The 21,423-nt window shown below is 36.4% G+C and overlaps 1 protein-coding gene across 1 annotated transcript in view; it reads right to left on the reverse strand.

The window, feature by feature from the left end:
* Positions 1–21,423, reverse strand: part of SLC7A11 (solute carrier family 7 member 11) — an 80,251-nt gene that overhangs the window by 50,424 nt on the left and 8,404 nt on the right. Inside the window, exons 4-6 of the mRNA XM_046656666.1 lie at positions 14,216–14,341; positions 10,323–10,422; positions 3,391–3,435 (exon numbers count right to left, since the gene is read on the reverse strand). Of these exons, the coding sequence (XP_046512622.1) occupies positions 3,391–3,435; positions 10,323–10,422; positions 14,216–14,341 (271 nt within the window). The remainder of the gene's footprint in view (positions 1–3,390; positions 3,436–10,322; positions 10,423–14,215; positions 14,342–21,423) is intronic.

Below are 21,423 nucleotides of genomic sequence, written 5' to 3' on the forward strand. Positions count from 1 at the left end.
CCTCCACGCAAATATTGAATGTCTGAGTGCCTAGCATGAAAGAACGAAATGTGTCAGAGGTTTCTTTCCTCAACTTAAGTCTTTGCTGTTACTCATTATCTTGACCTCAAAAATCCAGAGATTTGGACTTTCTCTCTCCTGAGAAGTTCCTTAGTTTAAGATCTTACAATATTATATCAAATTGAAAGTACTCCAGGAATATTTAATAAAGTTTGCAGAATCATAATTCCCAGGAAATGAAAATACTTCATCTAACGTAACCAGTGATAATAACCTTAGTCTAAATCAGTTTTGATAGTCACTTTTAAATTATTATAAAACTCTTATACCTTACATTTTTCCTTTAAAATACAAGTTTACTTTCTCTAAATAAAAAAATTCAATGAAATCGATACACAAGAATGGAGAGATTGTAAAATGCATATTCAGTTTCCATAATGAAAGTTTAGAGAACAGGCTTCAACACAATGTGAAATAATTCACATTTCTTTCAAAAACACTGAAGAAAGATAATTGATTAGGATATTGAAACTAGGAAACACTTAGGTGAATAACATTTTGCCTTGTTCCTAAAATAAGGGTACAACAATAGTAAAAACCAAACAGTTTCAGGGAGATTAAAAAATGACAGTCACTACTCTAAGTACTTTACACACATTGACTAATTACCACAACCCAGTGAGGTAAGTGCTATTACTATTCTCATTTCTTGAGATGAGGAAATTTCTCTGTAAGAAAAAAACACTGAATCCAAACATCACTCTTCTTTAGTATTTGTATATACTGAATCACAGACATTATTAATGTGTGAAACTAAAACCATTAAACTAAGAAACAGAGGGAGAGAGAGAATTCTTGACTGGCATACCACTCTGGTAGAATATATCAGGAATTCAGGTCAGGATAATAATGGTGGAAATAGTTTAAAGATATGATTAATATACACACTATTGTATATATGCAAACAAAAATTTTTGCTTACACTGTTAAATAACATTAAAAGAAAATGTGAACTATATATATAATGTACCCTATAAGGAATGTTATGTTATAGGTCATAGCCACAAACCTACATTTTGCCATTTTTTCATAAGAAATATACTCTGATATTAGATTTTAGTAATTAGTCTCTTTAAAATGTTTTTAGACTAAAAAGAGAGAGTCATAATCCATAGTAATCTCTTCCACACAACGGAAATTCAATAAATATTTTATATAAAATCTAGTAAGAGCCATCTTTCCTGTGTTGCTACCTACACACTAATTATTCTCAAAAACAATTAAAAAGACAGGCCAACCTATTACCTCTGTCATCAATGGCTTTAGAGTCATAAGGTAGCTTATAATTTCATAAGGTAGCTAGAAAGAACTAGTTCCTAGAAATGTATAAACTCTACCACAATTCCATTTATAAATAAGACAATATTGTCATAAATTTGCCATATTTCCCAATAAAATATCTTTTCATATGTTTAAATTACACACTGATTTTCATAACCGTTGAATTAGATAATGTGAAAGATCATTTTAACCTCAGTTACTGGTTTGTGTGTTCAAAACTCTGACAACTCTGGGGGCCGGTCCAGTGGCACAGGTTTGGATCCAGGGTGCAGACCTACACACTGCTTGTCAAGCCATGCTGTGGTGGGCATCCCACATATAAAGTAGAGGAAGGTGGGCATTGACGTTAGCTCCGGGCCAGTCTTCCTCAGCAAAAAGAGGAGGATTGGCTAATCTTCCTCAAAAAAAAAACTCTGACAACTCTTGGTATGTGGCCAGATCTAATCAGTTTACTATCTCCCAATATACTTGATGTCAGAATTTCTTAGTCTATCTTAATTTGAATTGTCAACCCTTAAGCATATTCTCCAACGTCCAGGCTATTTTATACTATTGTACTTGTCGTCCCCTTTCTTGGACGTTTTTCTCCCTTTTTTTCCTCTCTCTCTCTATCTCTCTATCTCCATTTCTATCTCTATCTCCCTCGCTGTCATATTTACCTAGGGAATAGCTGCTCATCATTTGAGACTCTATATAAACAACATCACCTTAGATAGACTTAAGTATTTCCTCCTTCTCTCTGTTAAACTGAGTAAATAAACTATTATGGTACCAACCACACCATGTTACATTTATTTGTTTACACATTTGACTCATTGAATAGACAATAGACTCCTGATCACAAAAGTCTTGTTCATCATCTAGGACGTTCATAGCACAATGGTTGAAATATGGTAGATGCACAATAAAAGTCAGGTGAATTAAATAACTTTATAATTCTGTCGATATCTTACACCATACTTCTTAAAATTTCCCTTTTCTGTCCATAGAATGTATTGTTTTCCTATACAAAGTAAAATGTTTACACACAAATCATAAAAATAATTCATTTTTCTAAGTTAGTCTATTTTAGAAACATATATGTAAATCATCATCAAATCATCTAATCATCAAAAGTATTACCTTAAAACAAAAATTAAAAGCAATCATCTAGCTGCCGAAATTTACAAGTTTCTATAATAACCTAAAGTTATTTCTAGGCTTTCATAGCTAATTATTCATTAATTACATTATTCTCTTTAACTGCATAGTTATGAAAAAACTCATGTAAATTATTAGAAATAATCAACTTTTGGAGTTCGTGTCTAATGGAACACTTGTGGGTAGCTAACAGTCCACGTTAAGTTGTATGTATATGTTTTCATGAGATAGGTTACCAAAAATGCAACTTTATTCTTCTGCTTTCAGATTATCAGATATTCAGTATTAAATGTAGAGTATATAATATAGTTATTTACATGTAATTTATGATAAATCAAATAAATTGTATCTGCTTAAGAGAATGATGATGATGATGATGATGATGATGATAAAGTTGATTAGCTCATGCTGAATTCATTCTTTAGGTCTATTTTTTCAACTATGTAACTTTACAATTTTTTATTGTTGTTAGTTCCAGCAAGTCAACTCTGACTCCTGATGACCCCTGTACAGCAGAGTGGAATGCTGCCTGGTCTTTTTGCAACATCCTCTCATCATCTGACACTCTATCAGGCATCGTTCTGCTGCTATTCAAAGGATTTTTCATGGTCAATTTTTTTGGAAGTTGGTGGCAAGGTCCTTCTTCCTAGTCTGGAACTTCACTCAAACCTGTCCACCATGGGTGACCCTACTGGTATTTGAAATACTAGTGGCATAGCTTTCAGCATCACAGCAACACACAGCCTCCACAGCATGACAACCGACAGACGGGTGGTATGGTTCCCTGACTGGGAAACAACCCTGGGCCATGGTGGCAAGAGTGCCAAATCTTAACCACTAGACCACCAGGACTGGCTAATTTTACATTTTATGTTTTATAAATATTTCAGAGTAAATGTGATTACTTACTTTTCAGGATTTTCCACTTCTTCAGTAAGAAAGTTGAGATAAAACCTAAAAAGATATAAATGAATTACAAACTATTAATACATTTTGTCCAAAGTTTCAAATTTTAAATATTTAAAATCAAACTCAAAATTATGAAAACTTTGTAAAAAAAATTATAGTAAGATGAAAATCTCCAACAACCAAAAGCTCCTACAAATCATTTTTCTGTTAAACCACATTTATGGAGTTATTTTCTATTTCTTAACATTCTTTTCTTTTTGAGGAAGATTAGCCATGAGCTAAAATCTGCTGCCAATCCTCCTCCTTTTTTGCTGAGGAACATTGGCCCTGAGCTAACATCCGTACCCACCTTCCTCTACTTTATCTGTTGGATGCCTGCCACAGCATGGCTTGATGAGCGGTGCACAGGTCTGCACCCGGGATCCGAACCGGGGAACCCTGGGCCACCGAAGCAGACCCTGCAAACTTAACTGCTGTGCCACCAGGCCAGCCCCTCTTAACATATTTTTACAAGTGTAACATATGAACAGTAAAGTGTACAGATCTTAATGCATAGCTTGATGAATTTTTACACATTTATATACCTATGTATCCAACGACAAGATCAAGAAATAAAACATTTCTAGCACCCTAGAAGGTTCCCTCATGGCCCTTTCCAGTCAATACTATCCCTCCCACCTTCCTGTAAAGGCAACCACTATTCTGACTTTTATCACCATAGATGAGTTTTGCTTGTTTCATCACAATAGACTAATATTTTCTTGTATAACTATTACACAATATTTATTCTTTGGTGTCTGGCTGGACTTTATGTTTCTGATTCTTATCCAGGTTACTATATGTAGCAATAATTCATTATTCTTTATTGTTTCTTTTCATTGTATGAATGTAACGCTATACATTCTACTATTGATGGACATTTGGATTACTTCTAATTTATAGCTCTTATGAATATAGATACCATAAATAAGCTCATACATGTCCATTTGGGAACCATGCAATCATTTCTCTTGGGCATACACTCAGAATACGATCACTGGATCATAGGGTAGATGTATGTTTACTGCCAAACTATTTTCTACCATTTTTGTGTTCCCACCAGCAATATATGAGATTATCATGTGTCAGTCACTGGGGGAATGAAAGTGGAAAATCCATAGTCTCTCATCAAGGAGCTCATAGTTTATAGAATGGTCTAGAGAATAATATGATACAGGCTGGGAAACAATGCTGGAGCAGGCACAGGGCACCAGGGGAACCAGGGGTGAGGTCTAACCCAGGCTGGCAGAGGCACCACCCAAATTGAGTCTTTAAAAATGCTTAATACTTAGCCTTGGTGAAGTGGTGTAAGGACTTTCCAGACTAAGTATAGACCATGAGCACGGGGGTGTGGGAGAGTGGTTACGCACAGGGGTAGGAGCAACAGTTTAGCATTCTGCAGCACAAGCTGTGGCAGGGGCAGTGAGAAGAGAATTTTACTACAAGATGGCCTTTGGCTTCTGGGAGTCCAGATTTTAGTCATGGTGATAGGTCAATCGAAACTTATAGGGCAACAGAAGTATGACAATAACATTTCCCAGTTTTAGGGAACTGGCTTTCTAGATATAAACACAGAGGGCAAATAGGAACCAAAAATGGGATAAAAGTTAATAAATTCTCAGTTCACATTTCTTCCTCTCAATTCACTGTTTTCCAATACGCATTCCATCCGAATAGTCTCAAGTCACGAGACTATGAAGTTGCTATTACTCTTTTTTGTATATTTAGGCAGCTAATTTTAGAAACACTGTTAGTCATTACACCGTAAGTTGATAACTAAAGAGCAGAACATTTTGAATATTTCCCAAATCCTGAACACTTTCTGGGTCGCTTACATGACAAGAAGCATTCTAGGAACACAATATTTCACTTTCAATTTCCATAGGATTACAAATATTACCCTAAAGTCATGGCCCTAGAAAAATTCAGATTCCTTTCCTTTCCTTTGTGACTCTACTTATCCCGCCCAGGAATACTTAACCCCTTGCACTGTTGATTTCTTTTTCTAATCTAAAGGGACTGCTGGATACCCTTATAGTTCCCTCTCAAGGTTCCAAGATGTAAGATTGAGACAGACTCCAATCTCAAATAAGCACACATAGACAACTGGGTGGTAAAGACGGGAAAACGCAGGGATCATGATGGGGGAGAGCTAACCGTACGAAGACAACGCCCTTTCTAACTCTTCACTTTATAGGCTTAGGAAATTTCCACAAAATAAAAAAATCATATTTTCCATATACTCTTTTCTCTTATTATTCCTTACAAGGTAAAATAGCCATTATGTAGGTACAGAGAAACACAAGTCTATAGGTACAAATTCTCTATAATCCAAACCAAACGGCTGGAATATTAGCCCATCAGCCTTTAATATACCTTAGGTATCTCATAACTTACAAAACAAAGATGAGAAAACCTGTCTTATTCCATCTTTATAAAAACCTCATCTAAATTCATAAATAGGCAGTTGGTCTTTATGGTTGTTATAAACAGGACAACTGGCCCAAAATGGAGTTGCCAAAATGCTAAGCCACCCACCAAACTGAAACTTAATTATAGTTTCGGCTCTCCCAGAAATGGAATCTTAAACCAATCAGGAATCGCCTGATCACTGCTAGTTAGGTAATCTGCCTACTAGACTCCTGCCATCCCCTAAATGAAAGTAGCCTTGCCATACCTGCTTTTTTGCCTAGTATAACTTCTTTGTTCCCAGTCCCTTCTTCCTATGAAAGTCTTTCATTTTGTACAGCCCCTCAGGGCTACTTTCTAGTGGATGCTGCCTGAGTTAAATCAATTTTTGCTTAAATAAACTCTGGAAAATTTTGATATGCCTCAGTTTACCTTTTAACAAGGTTAAGGTGTCTAATATTTTAAAAACTATGCTTTAAGTAGAAACATTTGAACAGTCAAAAGAACAGGAACAATAAAGGTGATCTAAAAAGTTAGCAATAAAAGATTTTTTTTTAATGACTAGAAGGTAAGTTTCTAAACATAGAGGTTGTAGTTACACCAGGAAGGCAAGCAACAATCAATACTTATATCTAGAATATTCACTTTTAGGGATTTGATGTGTTTGTTATAAGCCTGAGGCAATGAGAAGTACATGAAGAAAATGCAAAAAAAGCCAAAACACAAAACCAACCCTCCACCCCTACCCCACTCTGCCAAAAAACAAAAACAACAAACAAAACACACACACTAAGAAATATTTCCAGCCTTCTCATGTCAAAAATAGCCTGTTCCTTCTTAACAGTTGTTTTAGAAACTGGTGTTTTCCAACAATGTTAAAGCAAGAAAGGAAATATTTATGAAAAAGAACACAATTTCAAATATTTGCCATTGCTCTAGGGAAAAGGAAAGAGCTTGGGGCGGGGTGGGAGGTGGGAAGGAGAAAGCTTCTTATTTTGGTCCAAACACTCACATCCTGTGGGAAATAGATCTTTATGCTCTCCCAGTCTTCAGCAATGAGTCCAGAACTTCCTCATGGCTTTACATCTTCTCAAGGTGTCTAGAGAACGCTCACAAGATCTATTGTTCAGCTTTTCCATGATTGTGTATAAAAGACATCCCAAAGCTGGCAATGCATTCCAGTACCCAACTATGTGAATTATTTTAAAAAGAAGCTTATTCTTCAGATTAGATTTGATGCAATGGTACAACATAACCCCAGCTTTAGAAAAACTAAATCCACTGAGGATAGGATTTAAAAGGGAGAAAAAAGACACCAAGAAACTATTTTCTATCACACGATTAAAAAAAAAAACCCACCAAGCAATATTTAACTTTGGATCTGGATATGGGACTGAAATTGGTTGAGTTCCCCCGGGCCACAAAGGAGACTAGCAGACGTATTTCTCTGAATGCAGACATTGGCAGTAATATTAAAGTTGTTCTGACCCAACTCTGTGACCTGGCCTGGGTTAATGATTTCTTTCCTTCTAATCATGCTTGTGTGAAGGAGTTCTCATCATTCTAAAAAGGTTCTGCACTCCTTATAGCCAAAAGCCTACCCTATTCAGATTCAAGGTTTGGCAGGGTCTTTTTCCTATTCAACATGAATGAGTTGAATTGCCAACAGAGCAAGGCCTCCAGGACAACAATGTCTTGCTGCTTTTACTTACACCCCAGGTGGTTAGGTTCTGACAACAATAGCTGCTCTGTCTTACTTACTTGCTATGTCCCCCACACTTTTTTTTTGCATCAAACATTGTCACAGCAGCAGCACAGGGAGTGGAGGTTCATTTACAGTGGCCCATTTATAATTCCACAACCCAGTCTTGTAATTATATCATGAAGGACAGAGAAAGGTCAGAGAGGCAGGCCCACATTTGGAAAGAGAATAAATACCCCTTCTCTGTGGGAACTCTTTTAGTCTCCATCTTGCTCCATTTACATCCAGATACTAACCTTTCCTTGGGAAATCCAAACCAAGAGACTATTTCTTCACAGCTTCCTTTTTCTTAAACTGATTGCCATTGATTAACAATCAGATTATATCTACCTATCCACAAAGCAGCATCCAGGTAGCATAACAACCTGTTATGGAAACATAGTTACTTATCTGTCCCCTACATAAGCCACTTGTATCAGATAACATTCCATTTAAAATCCTGGTCTTAATTTCTGATACTATGATTGAACCCTCAAGCATAAGAAAATCAATAGTCTCCTTTCTTTAAAACAGGGAGTGGACGTGAGGATTATTGGGTAGAAGTGTAAATGAATGTTCATGTAAACCTCATTTACTCTGTAAACAGAGTGTTGAAGTAAATTTCTAGACCCACGATGGAGCCACTCAATCTGCAAATGCCAAGCCAACTCTGGGCTCTAGACTTATTTCCCCATTCCTTATTCATTTTCCATTTTTTTCTCCCTTGTTCTTTATTCTTTATCCTATAAAAGCTTCCTTTCTTCTGCTCCATTTTGCAGTTCTCTGGATTCTTGAGAGTAAAGACTTCCCGCTTCATGAAGTATTAATTATGGCTTGTCTCACCTAAATTGTTATTTATAATCATTTTAAGAAGAGTAACACTTTGGATTCAGCATCAATAAAACTTAATGTTAAGATAATAGGATAACTCAAAATGAAAAGAATCTTTATACATAGGGAAATCTATCAGCCCTCAAAAGCCTCCAGAAGTGGAGAAGATTTCCTCTCCATAAAGCAGGTGACCTGAATATTCAGTGCTGGCAGTGGGGGAGTGAGTTGGGTAGAAGAATATTTTAAGATTCCGTGGGAACAGATGCATGGTACTCCCAGGCAAAAGAAACTTCATTCAATAGAATTAATCAAATCTCCCTTGTGACTATCTCCACATTCCAAATTCCTGATTGAATATTGCCGTGCTCCCAACACTTGGCTCTAGCTGAAAGCTTTTGCCACCTCCCCACTTTGCTCTGGCATCTCCCGGAAACCCTCCCAGTAGCTTGGCTGCTGCCCGAGGCCTCTAGAGCTCTGATCCAGGCTGAGTAGCCCTAGAACAGTTTATTCTGCTACTAACTCTGTGATCACAACTCTGTACTTTCCTCACATCACATTGTCTTTTGGACGAAAAAAAACAAGACTTCAAAACTACTGAGTGATTCAAGACTAATTCCTATACACAATGGTTATAAAAATATCCCGGGAATATACAAATATTTTACACTAGACTCCTTAGACCTACAAATTTTTAAAGACCTTCAAACATATTCTGCTTCAAAAGCCGTGCTAAAATTTTCAGTTCCTGTACTCTCCTCATTCCCCTCTAATGCTATATGTTCATAATTCAATGAGATTAATAGAGTAAATAGTTCATTTATTTTGAAATATATCTTTATATTTCATGCATTAGCTGGAAGATAAGATCCTAAAACCGAAAGAAACAAAAGGAAATTATATTTGTGTTTGAAATGCATTTACATAATTTTTGAGCTAGTGTCATTTTCTGACATTATTCTTAGGCTCATAGAACATCCTCACAGCTAAAGCTATGAAACTATTAGCTCCATAAATAATAAAAAAGAAATCTTGCTACTAATTACTTCAAAACAGTGAAATTTAATTTTACTACAATGATTTTTATATTTAAATAATACTTTTCTACCCAATGGGCTTTCCTGAAACAGTCACTTCAACTAAATCTTACTAGATCAATAAAATTTAATTAGGAAAAAATCCCACTCTTATCCATGATTATTGTTATTCAGGTTCCTGAAGAAAACGAGGCATGAATACAACGTTCCAATACTTCAACCAGAACAGTACCAGACTTGGACATGCATCAAAAGAAATGTACCCATGGCATAGTGATTGTAATCATCTTTACCACATATTTGTTTTCAAATGTTGAGGAAATTTTAAGGAATGTGTAAGGTCCTTTCAAATGTAACAGATTACTCATACACCGATTTCACTATCTTAGTTTCTCCTTCTCTGCCTTTAGAGTACCATTTTACCTCCTGGGAACATCTTACTTATTTCTACCTCTGAATTATTTCTTTCTCATGGCAAGGTGGAGAAAAATCAATTAATCACTATTTGTAAACACCCTTGGAGCTTCAGCTGAAAGGCCTTTTGACAATCAAAGTATTAATCTTTAATTTCTCAAGGCACTGTTATGTCCTTACTGATACATACTTAAAAGTGACTTGTACTGGTTCTTAAGGCCCAGCATTTGTTTGCTAATCTAGGAGCGGCCTTCACTGGGAACCTCAGCTACGTTTGTGTTCAGTCCTGTGCACAGTGACTGGCCTGGGGGAGGGAGGCACACTGTCTTCCTCATTTCAAGTAAAGTTTATCACACTGGATCATGGCTTTTCACATTCGCCTAGCACCTTGCTTAGCACTTGATCAAAACACTTGAAGGAATTTATGAACCATCAAACCACTAAATCTAGAGATATCAACTTACCAGCCAGCATATGCATACATTCCATAATAGAAAGCCAGTGGCAATCCCATAATATTTGCATCTCTTCCTGAAAAGGCATCTTTAAAGTGTTGTGTTTGCCCTGCAATGAGCATAGAAAGATTTTAGGACTTTTCAATCTTTAACCATAAACATGAGGGGGGGAGGGAAGGGGATGAATTATAGTTTCAGGTGTAGATTTCTTTCTCTCAGCTCATTACCAACTTAAATTATCAATACTGTATCCATTCTAGAGAAGAAGTCCCAAAAACAGATCGATCATCACTGACACTACTTCACATTTCTCTCTAAATAAAAATCACAGCAAAGAGGAACATGGCATTTAAAAAGCATCCCTTATTTAAGCATGCCTCTACTCTTAACAGAGTTTGACCATGAAAGACTAAAGGGTCTTCTGTAAATTATAGTTTTTAGGAGTGTGACAGAATTTTTTTAAGATGATATAATGCTTGGGAAGAAATATCCAAGGGTCTATTCTCAATGAGGCGGTGGTGAGAAACCCAAAACTACTCTCTCATATCATTTATCTTTCTGCTTTTCCCTTATAGTTCATTAGATACCAAAAGGAGTTGGAAAACCCTGTGGACCAAATCTATGCTCCCCTGTCCCCCCTCCCACGCCAAGCTTCTTTTCTAAACAGAGTTTTATTGGAGCACAGTCTGGCCCACTTTTTTACATATTACTAATTTTTTGTTTTTTAAAGATTGGCACCTGAGATAACATCAGTTGCCAATATTCTTTTCTTCTTCTTCTTCCTCTTCTTCTCCCAAAGTCCCCCAGTACATAGTTATATATTCTAGTTGTAGGTCTTTCTGGCTCTGCTATGTGGGATGGCACCTCAGCATGGCTTGATGAGCGGTGCTAGTTCCGTGCCCAGGTTCTGAACTGGCAAAACCCTAGGCCACTGAAGAGGAGTGCGTGAACTTAACCACTTGGCCACGGGACCAGCCCCAGTATTCTGACTTATACTATGATTGGATGGCTGATTTCACCCTACAGCAGCAGAGTTGGGTAGTGGTAACAGAGACCACATGGCAGGCAAACTTGAAAATATTTACTATCTGGCCCTTTACATAGTCTGCTACTCTGTCCTAGAGAATGGCATGGTTTCCTCCTAGAAACACCAAAAGAAATTATACCGAACACTAAAATAAATAGATTTTAACGAATTTTGCAACATGTGGATTGAACACTTTTATTCATCACATTTTTCTCTACTTTGTGAATCATAATGGGCTTTTTCTTGTATATAATTTGAATAATTTAAAAAACTAGAAATTCAGATTTACTTCAGTCAGCCAATATTCAAAGTTAAGCATAAAAATGTCTCTATTTCCCAAAGAAAACAGAAAATGAGATTATCCAAATGGGAAATGTGACTTTGTTTCAAAATTTCTCTTCACAGAAGTGAATAAAAGGGAGTTGGGAGGTAGATGATGTACGTAAGACCCTCTCTTCACTCCTATCTCCATTTTTGCTTGGGTTGCCATATCATTAAAATATGTGTGAGTTTTGAGACTAAAAATGGAGAATGTTGAGTTATACACTAAATGATTTTTCCCTCAAAGCATCCAATACCCAAATATAGCTCATTTTTTAAAATGATACTGAACTCAGAAGTGCCTGCTTTACTGAAACATTTCTGTGTCCACATAGACGGGAAATATAAATACTGGAACTCAGATAAAAACATTCACTGAATATTCTTTTATCATGATCTGTGGTCCCCTTGGCCTTACGGACACTATTCCTAAAAGTGTGGCGCTGAATGATCAATAAGAGAAAACAAACTTTGTAAAGATCAGATCCCAAGCAGCGATCCCAAAAAGAGCCATTTTGAGAGTATTACAGAAACGAGCTGTTTCTAAACTTCAGGAATATTTTGGCTGCATACTAGAGGTCTCAGGAAGATGAAAGTCATGATATTCAAAGGAAAGTTTAACAAATCTTTGTAAGTGAAGACAGAACATACAACTATTTTCAGGATCTGATTAGAGTAGAAACAAATACACAACGTGTATTAGTAAAATTTTTCTCTTCCTGGAGTTTCAAATTAATGTGAAAAACATGTGATTAAGTTTGAGATGAAAAAAAAGTCTCCATTTTATAGTAATAAATATACCCTCTATGAATGCTCTCCAAATATTAAAATTTACTGCAGACTCTGGTACTACTCTCAGGGTATTTCTCTGTTAGGTGAAATATATAAGAAAGCCTGGTCACATTAAGTACTGATATTATAAGTTTTAATTAAAGAATCATTCTATTCTAAGTGCCAAAAGAACGTCCAAAAGCTCTATCATGACTCTGCTTTCATAGAATTTGCAATACAGTAACCTTTGGCAACTTCACCTCACCTCACCTCACACACACATATAAATAAGTGGTAGACACTGACTGCAGTCTTACATTACACCAAAAAGAAAAAAGAAAGAAAAAAATCTTAGTTTTAAAGGATAGTATATCATCTTTTGCAAACTAAACTAGAGTAAAGTGTGTCAATGACCCTGAGTTTCGACACTTTCCAAAAATGGAAGAAACTCCTTACAGAAGACTAAAGAGTTAGTCCAGGGGAAAAAAAAAAAAAAAAAAAAAGCACTAACAAAACAGACTTTTTTCCCTACATTTCTAATGGATCACATAAAACAAGAGCAGGCCAGCTCCGGAGAGGCCGAGATGAACCAGAAGAGCGAGCGCATGTCTTCTCTTCAATGTAAGGCATAGCATTAAGAAGCCTTATTGTGGTTATTCTGAGTTGGCTGAGGCTGCTGGATTTGATGCAAACATTTAGCCAGGAGAGCTCTATCTCCCGCTAGGCTTATTAAATGGCCAGCAGCAGCTCCTGCTCCCCAGCTGCAGAGTGACTGATCTCTTGATGTTTGTTATTGTTTAATGCCTCTACTATCAGCCATGATTTTGCTGAATTTTGGCATTTCCTTTCGCCTTGTGTAATTCTTCTCCTGCAACTTCATTAAATTTCTCTATAAATTCTCTTTCTTGGAACAGACAGTATCAATGTAAACATTAAATACTTCACATGCCCAAGTTATATGTCACTTCTTGACAATTTCGTCTCACTTTCCTATTTATTGCCTACTATCATGCCCATTGCTAATTACATAATTCACCTCAACCTCCTTCTCTTCCAACAGTTTTCACTAAATCCAAACAAGTACCTTCTTTGCTAAAACAACTGAAACTCCAAATGACATCGCCTCCTCAACCATCTCATCTTTTCTTATTAAATAGTCAACTCTATAAGACAAATACGCCCAGAAAATGGTGTCACATTTCTGTAGAAAGGCAGATTTTACATAAAAAATAATGTAACAATAAAAATTGTTTCTACAACTATTTTTATTGTCAATTAGTATTTCATTTTTAGGATTGCTATTCCCATGTCTCAATCCCCTTCTGTCAAGATTCTATTCTCAAGGTAAAAGGAATAATATCCATAAAGGAAAATAATTATTGATTATCTTTCATTAGTTTCCAAATATCTTTTTCTCTTTAATCTTTATTACTACCATTGAACTACTTTAAAGTAAAAATAAGAGGACTTACTTATTTGTGGTTATAACTAAAGGCAGATTTTTTTTTCCACTTTGAATTTTCACTCTCAACAGTTTATACCAAGATAATTCACCGACGCCTTATTTTGTTGCTTGACCCAGTCTTAATCCTCTTGTTGCCATTCAGTTGTAAATACCAACTCATCCCCAGTGTAGCAGACTTTCAAATCAATAAGATGACAGTATAGAGACTAAGTTCCACAGGCAGAGACTAATTAAGGGATTCTGCTAGTATAAGCGAAAGTTAGTGTTAGACCAAAAGCAGATTCATAGTCTAAAAAGCATTTACTTTTCAGTCCATACCTTTAATTAGCTGCATAACTCCAGGGACTATAATTATCACAATTGCTGTGAGCTTGCAAAAGGTTAGGAAAATCTGGATCCGGGCGCTCCAGCTGACACTCATGCTATTTAGGACCATCACTACAGCTGCAAACAAATAGATGAAGTTACAAAAGGTGAATCCTCATTGGCATGAAGACGTCTTAGATCCTGGCTACTCAAAGTGCCATCCGTGAACCAGCAGTGTTGGCATTACCTGGAAGCATTTTAGAAATGCAGAATCTCAGGCATGGTCCTAGACCTACTGAATGCAAATCCGCATTTCAACAAGATCTTCTAATGTTTATGTACATTAACGTTTGAGAAGTTTGGATAAAATCTCCAGACAGTAAGAAGTCATCTCTTGTTCTTTGTACATGTCAATAAGAGTGGACAAAGACTGTGGTGCCCTGACAATGATACAAAAATATCTTCTAAGCAAATCCTGAACTCATCACAGCATGCAATCAGATTGCTGGATGTGGCTCTTTGGCTTGATGTGGCAGGCAGCTATCTTCTCCCTCAATGACTGCATGCATATTCACCTGCCAGAGTGGAATCGCACTCGAGATGGAACAATATGTCGAGAAGTTGGCTGGGACCTTATTGTTCACTCTCAGGACTAGCCTTAGCCAGCAAGTTTTGGATTTCTCTTCTTCTTTCCAGTTAGCACACCAAGGAGAGACTTTCAACCTACCCTAAAAGTAGAGGCTTCCAAGATATGATTTGGGGACTTGAAAAAATGTTCTAAGGATGAATCAGACTAGATCTCAGACTAGAAGACACATTGGGGCTGAAGCCAGTAGAATTTCTCTGTCTTAACGATGCTGTCTCCAGTTTCCTGAGCAGCATTCAACTATCCACTCTTCCTACATTGTGGACCATAAGAACCTCGAGAATAGAACAAGTGTTATTCATCTCTGTATTGCTAGTATCCAGCTCCATACCCGGCCCAGTTTTGTTGAATAAATAAATGAGCTAGATCCTCAATTTAGAAAAACTACCTTCAGCCAAGGAGGCACGAAATGAGTGGTGATACTCTGAGACCCTGCCTCCTGTGCTCTGCCAGAATGACTGAGGTTGTTCTAGACAGTGGAGTCCAACCTTACGCTCGTTCCAAACTTATGCTTAGATACTTGCCTCCACCCTCGAAAAAAGCTATTTCTTATCTGGCATTAGCAATTATTATCTATAAGCTTTATTTTTTTAAAAAGTGTATTCTCCCTAAACAAATAACAAAACTGTATGAAGATACTTCTCAGGTATAAAAAAAAAATACAGAATTTTTATAATTCAAGTTACAGTGGGAAGTTTTCTATATCTTCAGTACTGAGTTATCTTCATAGTTTCCATCGCCTGCTGTAATCAGTAGCTCATTTCAGAATTTAAGAATCAGTGCAAATGTTATCAACACAGAACATGTAATGGCAAAAATTTTAAAATAATCTAGCCTCCTAAAGGAAGGCTAATTAAGGTACATCTTTTTTAATGGTTTAGTATGAAGCCATTTAAAATCACGATGCACTCAAATATTTATTACATGAAAGGGTGTTCATGACATATTACTGACCAACACAGAAAGTTACAAAGACAGGATAGACAATTGCTAGATAGATAGATAGATGGACAGATAGATAAAAACACAAAGACAGAGAGAAAGGGAAGGAAAAACATCTAAAAGAGCATTTACCAAAACTTTAACAGAGAGTATTTATAGATGATAGAATAGTGAACAATTTTCAATTTTTATATTTATTTTTCTGCATTATTTTAATAATTTGTATAATGAGCATACGCCATTTTTAAGTAAAATATCAATAAAGCAATTTTTATTTTTGAAGAAAATTTGACGTTGGGAAAAATCAGGGATCAGTAGATCCCATACAAAGCTAAATAGGGGGTAACTAATGAAGAAATGTTTCAAAGCAGTAATGAGGAGTCCGGAGCAGTGAGAAGCTACATGGGAAGCTAAGGGAAATATTTTATTTACATTTGAAACTGAAAACATGAAGAAATAAACAGGTCCATTGTTAATGGCAAAGTGCATTATTTTATCAGAGGAAGGATAAAAAATAAGATAATTTTTCTCTCCCCCATATAAAGCACTTATATATTGAAAAAAATTTAATGCAACTCTCCTCTCATCTTCATCATCCAGCAATTCTTTTCCTTTTTCTATGCAAATTACACTATAACAAATGAGTCATCATTTGAAAAGGATTATTATTTTAGTTAAGGAGATTCAACATTGGCCTGAAAAACGTTGGACTCATGTTCCCACCAGCAACAAAAGAGCACTGTGTTCTTTTAAGTAGAGCCCCTAAAACCCCAAACAGTCTCTATTTCTGAAAATACTCCACAATAGAAAAGAGCTGAGTATACAGAGAGGAAGGGAGAAAAAGGAGGAAGAAAGGAGAAAGAGAAAGAAAAAAAGGAAGGAAGGCAGGGAGGGAGGAAGGAAGAGAAAGAAGGGAGAAAAGAAGGGTGGATGAAAAGAGAGAGGGAAGAAGGGGAAAGTGGGAAGGAAGGCAAGAAGGAAAGGTGGATGGAAGGAGGGAGAGAGGAAAGGAAGGGTAGGAGGGACGAAGGGAGAGGGAAGAGAGAAAGAGGTATTTTTATTTTTGGAACTTCTGTCTATATATTTGAAAAGAGGAAAGAAGGTATGTAACTTTCCTAAAGAATGTAAGTACTTAATGCCTATTGGAATAGAAAAAAGTGAATATTTGAGATTTCCTTTTATATTTTGTGAAGTTTTCTTAGAAAAATGGAAGACAAAAATCAAGCAAATATTGTGAGTTGATAATCTCACCTTGCTTTCCTCTCAGATGCTGAACTAAAAATTCTGGTTAAGATTGATTTCTCTCAAAGGTTTCTCAAAACCCTGCTTTATCTGAGCACCCAGACATTGTTTTCATTATTTGGTACACCAAATTCCAGCTGAGAGGTACCTCTATGACCTGGAGGATACAGCTTAACAAGTAACAAGGCAGCTAGTACAGAGGCACCGTGTCCTCCAGTGGCCAGAACCGCTGTTTCATCATGTGTCTTTACAGAGAAATTCAAGTCCACGTTACTTTGCTCATCTAACAATATTGAAAAGGGATTTGGGATTCACTAAATGCAAGAGCTTTCTGAGTTTCTGAAACAAATAGTATCTGCTTTTTTATAGACACTATCCCCACATAGTAATAATCAAGAAAATCTGAGCAAGCTCTCTGGTCCTAGTTTTACTTCCTTTGAATAATAATTGCTAATTTCACACATTAGGAAGTACTTATATCAATTTGAGCTTCTTTTTTTTTTTTGCTTTCCTTAAATGTTGCCAAAATTAAAATACCAGGACATATAGTTTTTATTTACTTATTTATGATGCAGTTTCCTAAGATCTGAGCTGCAGCCATGAAAGCTAAATGTATAAATCCTGGAGGTAAGAAATATATATTTGAAGGGAGCAGTATTTGAAGAGAATGTTTAGGGGAATGTCAAGGACTACGGCAGTGATTTAAGGACTGGCAAGCATTCCTTTCTGCACTTCCATAATTCCAGTCTGTCTCTGGTTTTGCAGAGTGAGATCACTGAGCCTGGATATAGTAGATTTTCTCCCATGTTCGGGTTCTCTCTGGCTTCTGACTTCTTATTGCTTCGTGCTAAACTGAGAAAATATATGGATGCCGTATGGATGCTATCTGGTGAGTTAAAGTGGATCCTGCCACTGTTTTTTGTAACAGCTGCCTGGGTTGCCTTTTATCTCTTTGTTAGCATTTATTTCCTGGATGCATTAATTTCAGAGAGGATGTATACCAACAAACACCATTAAAATGCAGAGGATAGTCCGTATCCGGGATCTCATGATTGAGAATAAAAATGGTAAGCATTACACAAATGTAAACTGTTATTATGTGGCAGACGTTGTACAAAGACTTTACATGGTAATGTTATTTAATCCTCATATTTCTACGACATTGTTACCATCATTGGCCTTATTTCTGAGGTGAATAGCTGAGGCTCAGGATATTATTTAACTTGTCTCTGTTTATATAACTAAGTGTGAAGATAGGCGCAGAGCCTAGGAAAGCTGACCCCACTCTTACAGCTAATTCATAGGTAACAATGAGGAAGTAGCTCAAAAAACATATATTCTTCCTCTAGTCTACCTCATTCTTTCAAACACCTGATGGCTCTTCCTCTCTGCTAATGTTCATGTTTATCTTGGCTGGGTTTTCAGGACACTTGGATTCCATATTTTATTGGTCATCCTCCTGAAGGATATGGTTCTTGTTCCACAGTACTTGCATATGTCAATACTATGTATATGGACCTAAGAATTGGTTGTGTTGGTAATTTACCTATGGTGGAAAAGGAGGACATATAGCCAGACTTCTGAAGATTTGAACAGAGCCACACCACATGCTATATTCGAAATGCTAGCACAGACCTGGTCCCAGATTTTCTTTCACGTAATTTAATGATGCCAGGACAACACAGTTTTGCAAATACAGTCACGCATTTGTAGAACTGGCTAATTTTTTTCACCGTGCAGCTGCAAGTGTTATTTTATTTGCTGCCCTTAATTATTCCCACAAGGTATGAAAAGCATGGCAGACTCTTTACTCTCCTACATAAACTAAACTAGGGAGGGCACTGACACTCAGAGAGGTTGGTCAGGGGTGGATCTGGGACTAGATCTCACATTTTGACAAGAGTATTTTTATTATAATATTCTGCCATTCAAGTGTATTCTTACATAAGGTGTAGTTTCAGAAGACCAGAACCAAAGACCAAATATCATTTTAAAATTAAACATACTTCAATGCTTATTGAACCTACCTACAAGGACAGTGAAAATTCACAGAGTTCCATAGAAAGTAAAGGGCGTAATGTCAGTATTGCACTAGAGGGAGCGCCAAATGCGAGTATTTAAGATTTCCCAGTTAAACCTCCATGTGCCTGACGTGTTTACCAGAATGGACAGGATTTTGGATAAGCAAAAACTTTTCATCTTTATTAATTTGATAGAATTGAAGTAGAGTACGTTAAAAAAAGGGACGGGAGTAAATTAGTATTTAGTAACTCCCCACCCCCACCCCACTATCATTTCTCAAATGGTTGGTTGACATTTAACAAAGCTTGAAATTTCTTTTTGCTGTGATTTGACTATAACAAGATCCTTCAGGTTTGCTCTTCTTCTCCACTTGAACTAGAGATTTCAAACTCCCACAAACTCTTTCCTTCCCCAGGGAATACAGAGAGGCAACTCACGCAATTAAACTCTGTTTCCTACCCTTCCACCCCGAACAGGCAGAAAATCACCTGTTATAGTCACTTTGAACAATGCAGAATGTGAGAGATTTGCCCCCAGGTACATTTCTCCTTCTCAGTCTCCATTCTCCACCCGCTGTTGCTCCATTAAGGCTAAATCTTTCTCAAAGACAGTTTGACTCTCCCAGTTAGGCCTCTGATTGCCATGACCAACCACCGAGTCATAAGAACATCCCGTTTTCTCTTTCAGTGCTTCTGACTATGGGAACACATTTCCTCAGAATCTCAAGCTTGCGATGGGAAGATCAAAATTTGTAAACTAATGTTGTAACTAATGAAAAAAATAGAAGGAAGTGTCTAGGTTCATCCAAGATTTACTCAGGCTCTTTGTTAACTATTCCATCTCTAGCCCATCTCCATTCCAATCTCCTACTCCAGGAGTTTTGTAAATGGCCCATACTTAGTTATCCTTACCTATAATTGCTTTAAAATTTTAGCTTGAATGGTTTCCTCTTACTCCTCTAAAATACAAATTTTCCCTTTAAGAAGTTTAATAGAATTGGGATAAGTAAGAAGAAGGTCACCTAGAGTTACTGAAAGAGTAATATTTTATCATTATCCATCTCATTTCAAGTCCAAGCAGGCAATATTTGTGGATTCATAAATGTTTACAGAAAATCTACTGAAAGTTTGCTGGTTATAGATTCTAATTATTAACCAGTATTGTCAATTTATAGAGCTCTCAAAAATGCTACCTATCCTTCTCTTTTTGCATATAATAATTGTGATATAATTCTACCTTAGTCATTTGAGGGATAAGAATGTAATGGGTACAACAATGGCTGTTAGTCCAATCCCTTAGTGGGACACCAGATTTATCAAGAACTTTCTATGGGGAACACACTCTGCTAAAGGCCTTAAAACTCTGACGTAATTTCATCTTTCTGCAGCCATTCAAGATAGATTATCTTTTCACAGGTGTTTTACCCATAAATAAAACTGACACTTAAAACGGTTTAATATTTAGCTCCAAATCACATAACTAAGAAATTGTGACACTAAGTTTCAGTCCTAGATTGTGTGTCTCTAGAACCTGAACTATAACCCTATGCTCAGATTGTTCATCCCACACAAGCTCATGGTATTAGATCTGAACATCACATTGATGCTGTTCATTTACCACCAATTTTCTGCTGCCTGAGAAAACTGAAGCTGCGTAATTCTCCAAGTTTAACAAGTTGACATTCCATAGACTTCTCTGCTAGAGGAAAATTCTTAGACCTCTTCTCATAAAAATCAGTCAACAAATTTTTTTTGTTCTTTATAAGTTGTTTCCCATAATACTCAAGAGTTTGAAATCTAGACTCCTATAGGAAGTTAGAGTCATATTTGGCTTCATGTCACTTATGTAATATTGTGCATGTTCCTCTTTTTTATTTCCTTTAAAAGAAATTCCTAATATCTGTTCCCATTGATAAAAAGGAACAACTTCCTAACTTGGAGACCTAATTTGAGAAATGTTACTAATAATCAATTATTGAAGGAAGACTCTTATCATGACCGTCAATGGACAGCTAGAACTATGACACTGAAAGTGACAGCCGCTAACGTTATAAAATGTATAACACTATGTACACACCCAACACATAAACATCACTCCATGGGGATAAGTGAGTTATCATTCAACAAGTTATCGCTGAGGAAGGGTAATTTCTCATTCAAAAAAATCCATGAAATAATTGATTTTTCCTCTGAAGAATTCTATTCTTTTGTTCAATCCACTTATAGTTTTCCTAACAAAGTGGTTTTTGTTGTCCTATTTTAAAAGATTAGCCATCAGATGTCTTGACTCACTGCAAAACTGGCACGTAATAGAATATCAGGGATCACTCCAAATTCTTATTCTTTTTTTTATTTTCCAACATAAATTT

The sequence above is a fragment of the Equus quagga genome, chromosome 3 (genome assembly GCF_021613505.1).
Source record: "Equus quagga isolate Etosha38 chromosome 3, UCLA_HA_Equagga_1.0, whole genome shotgun sequence".
Lineage (NCBI taxonomy): Eukaryota > Metazoa > Chordata > Mammalia > Perissodactyla > Equidae > Equus > Equus quagga.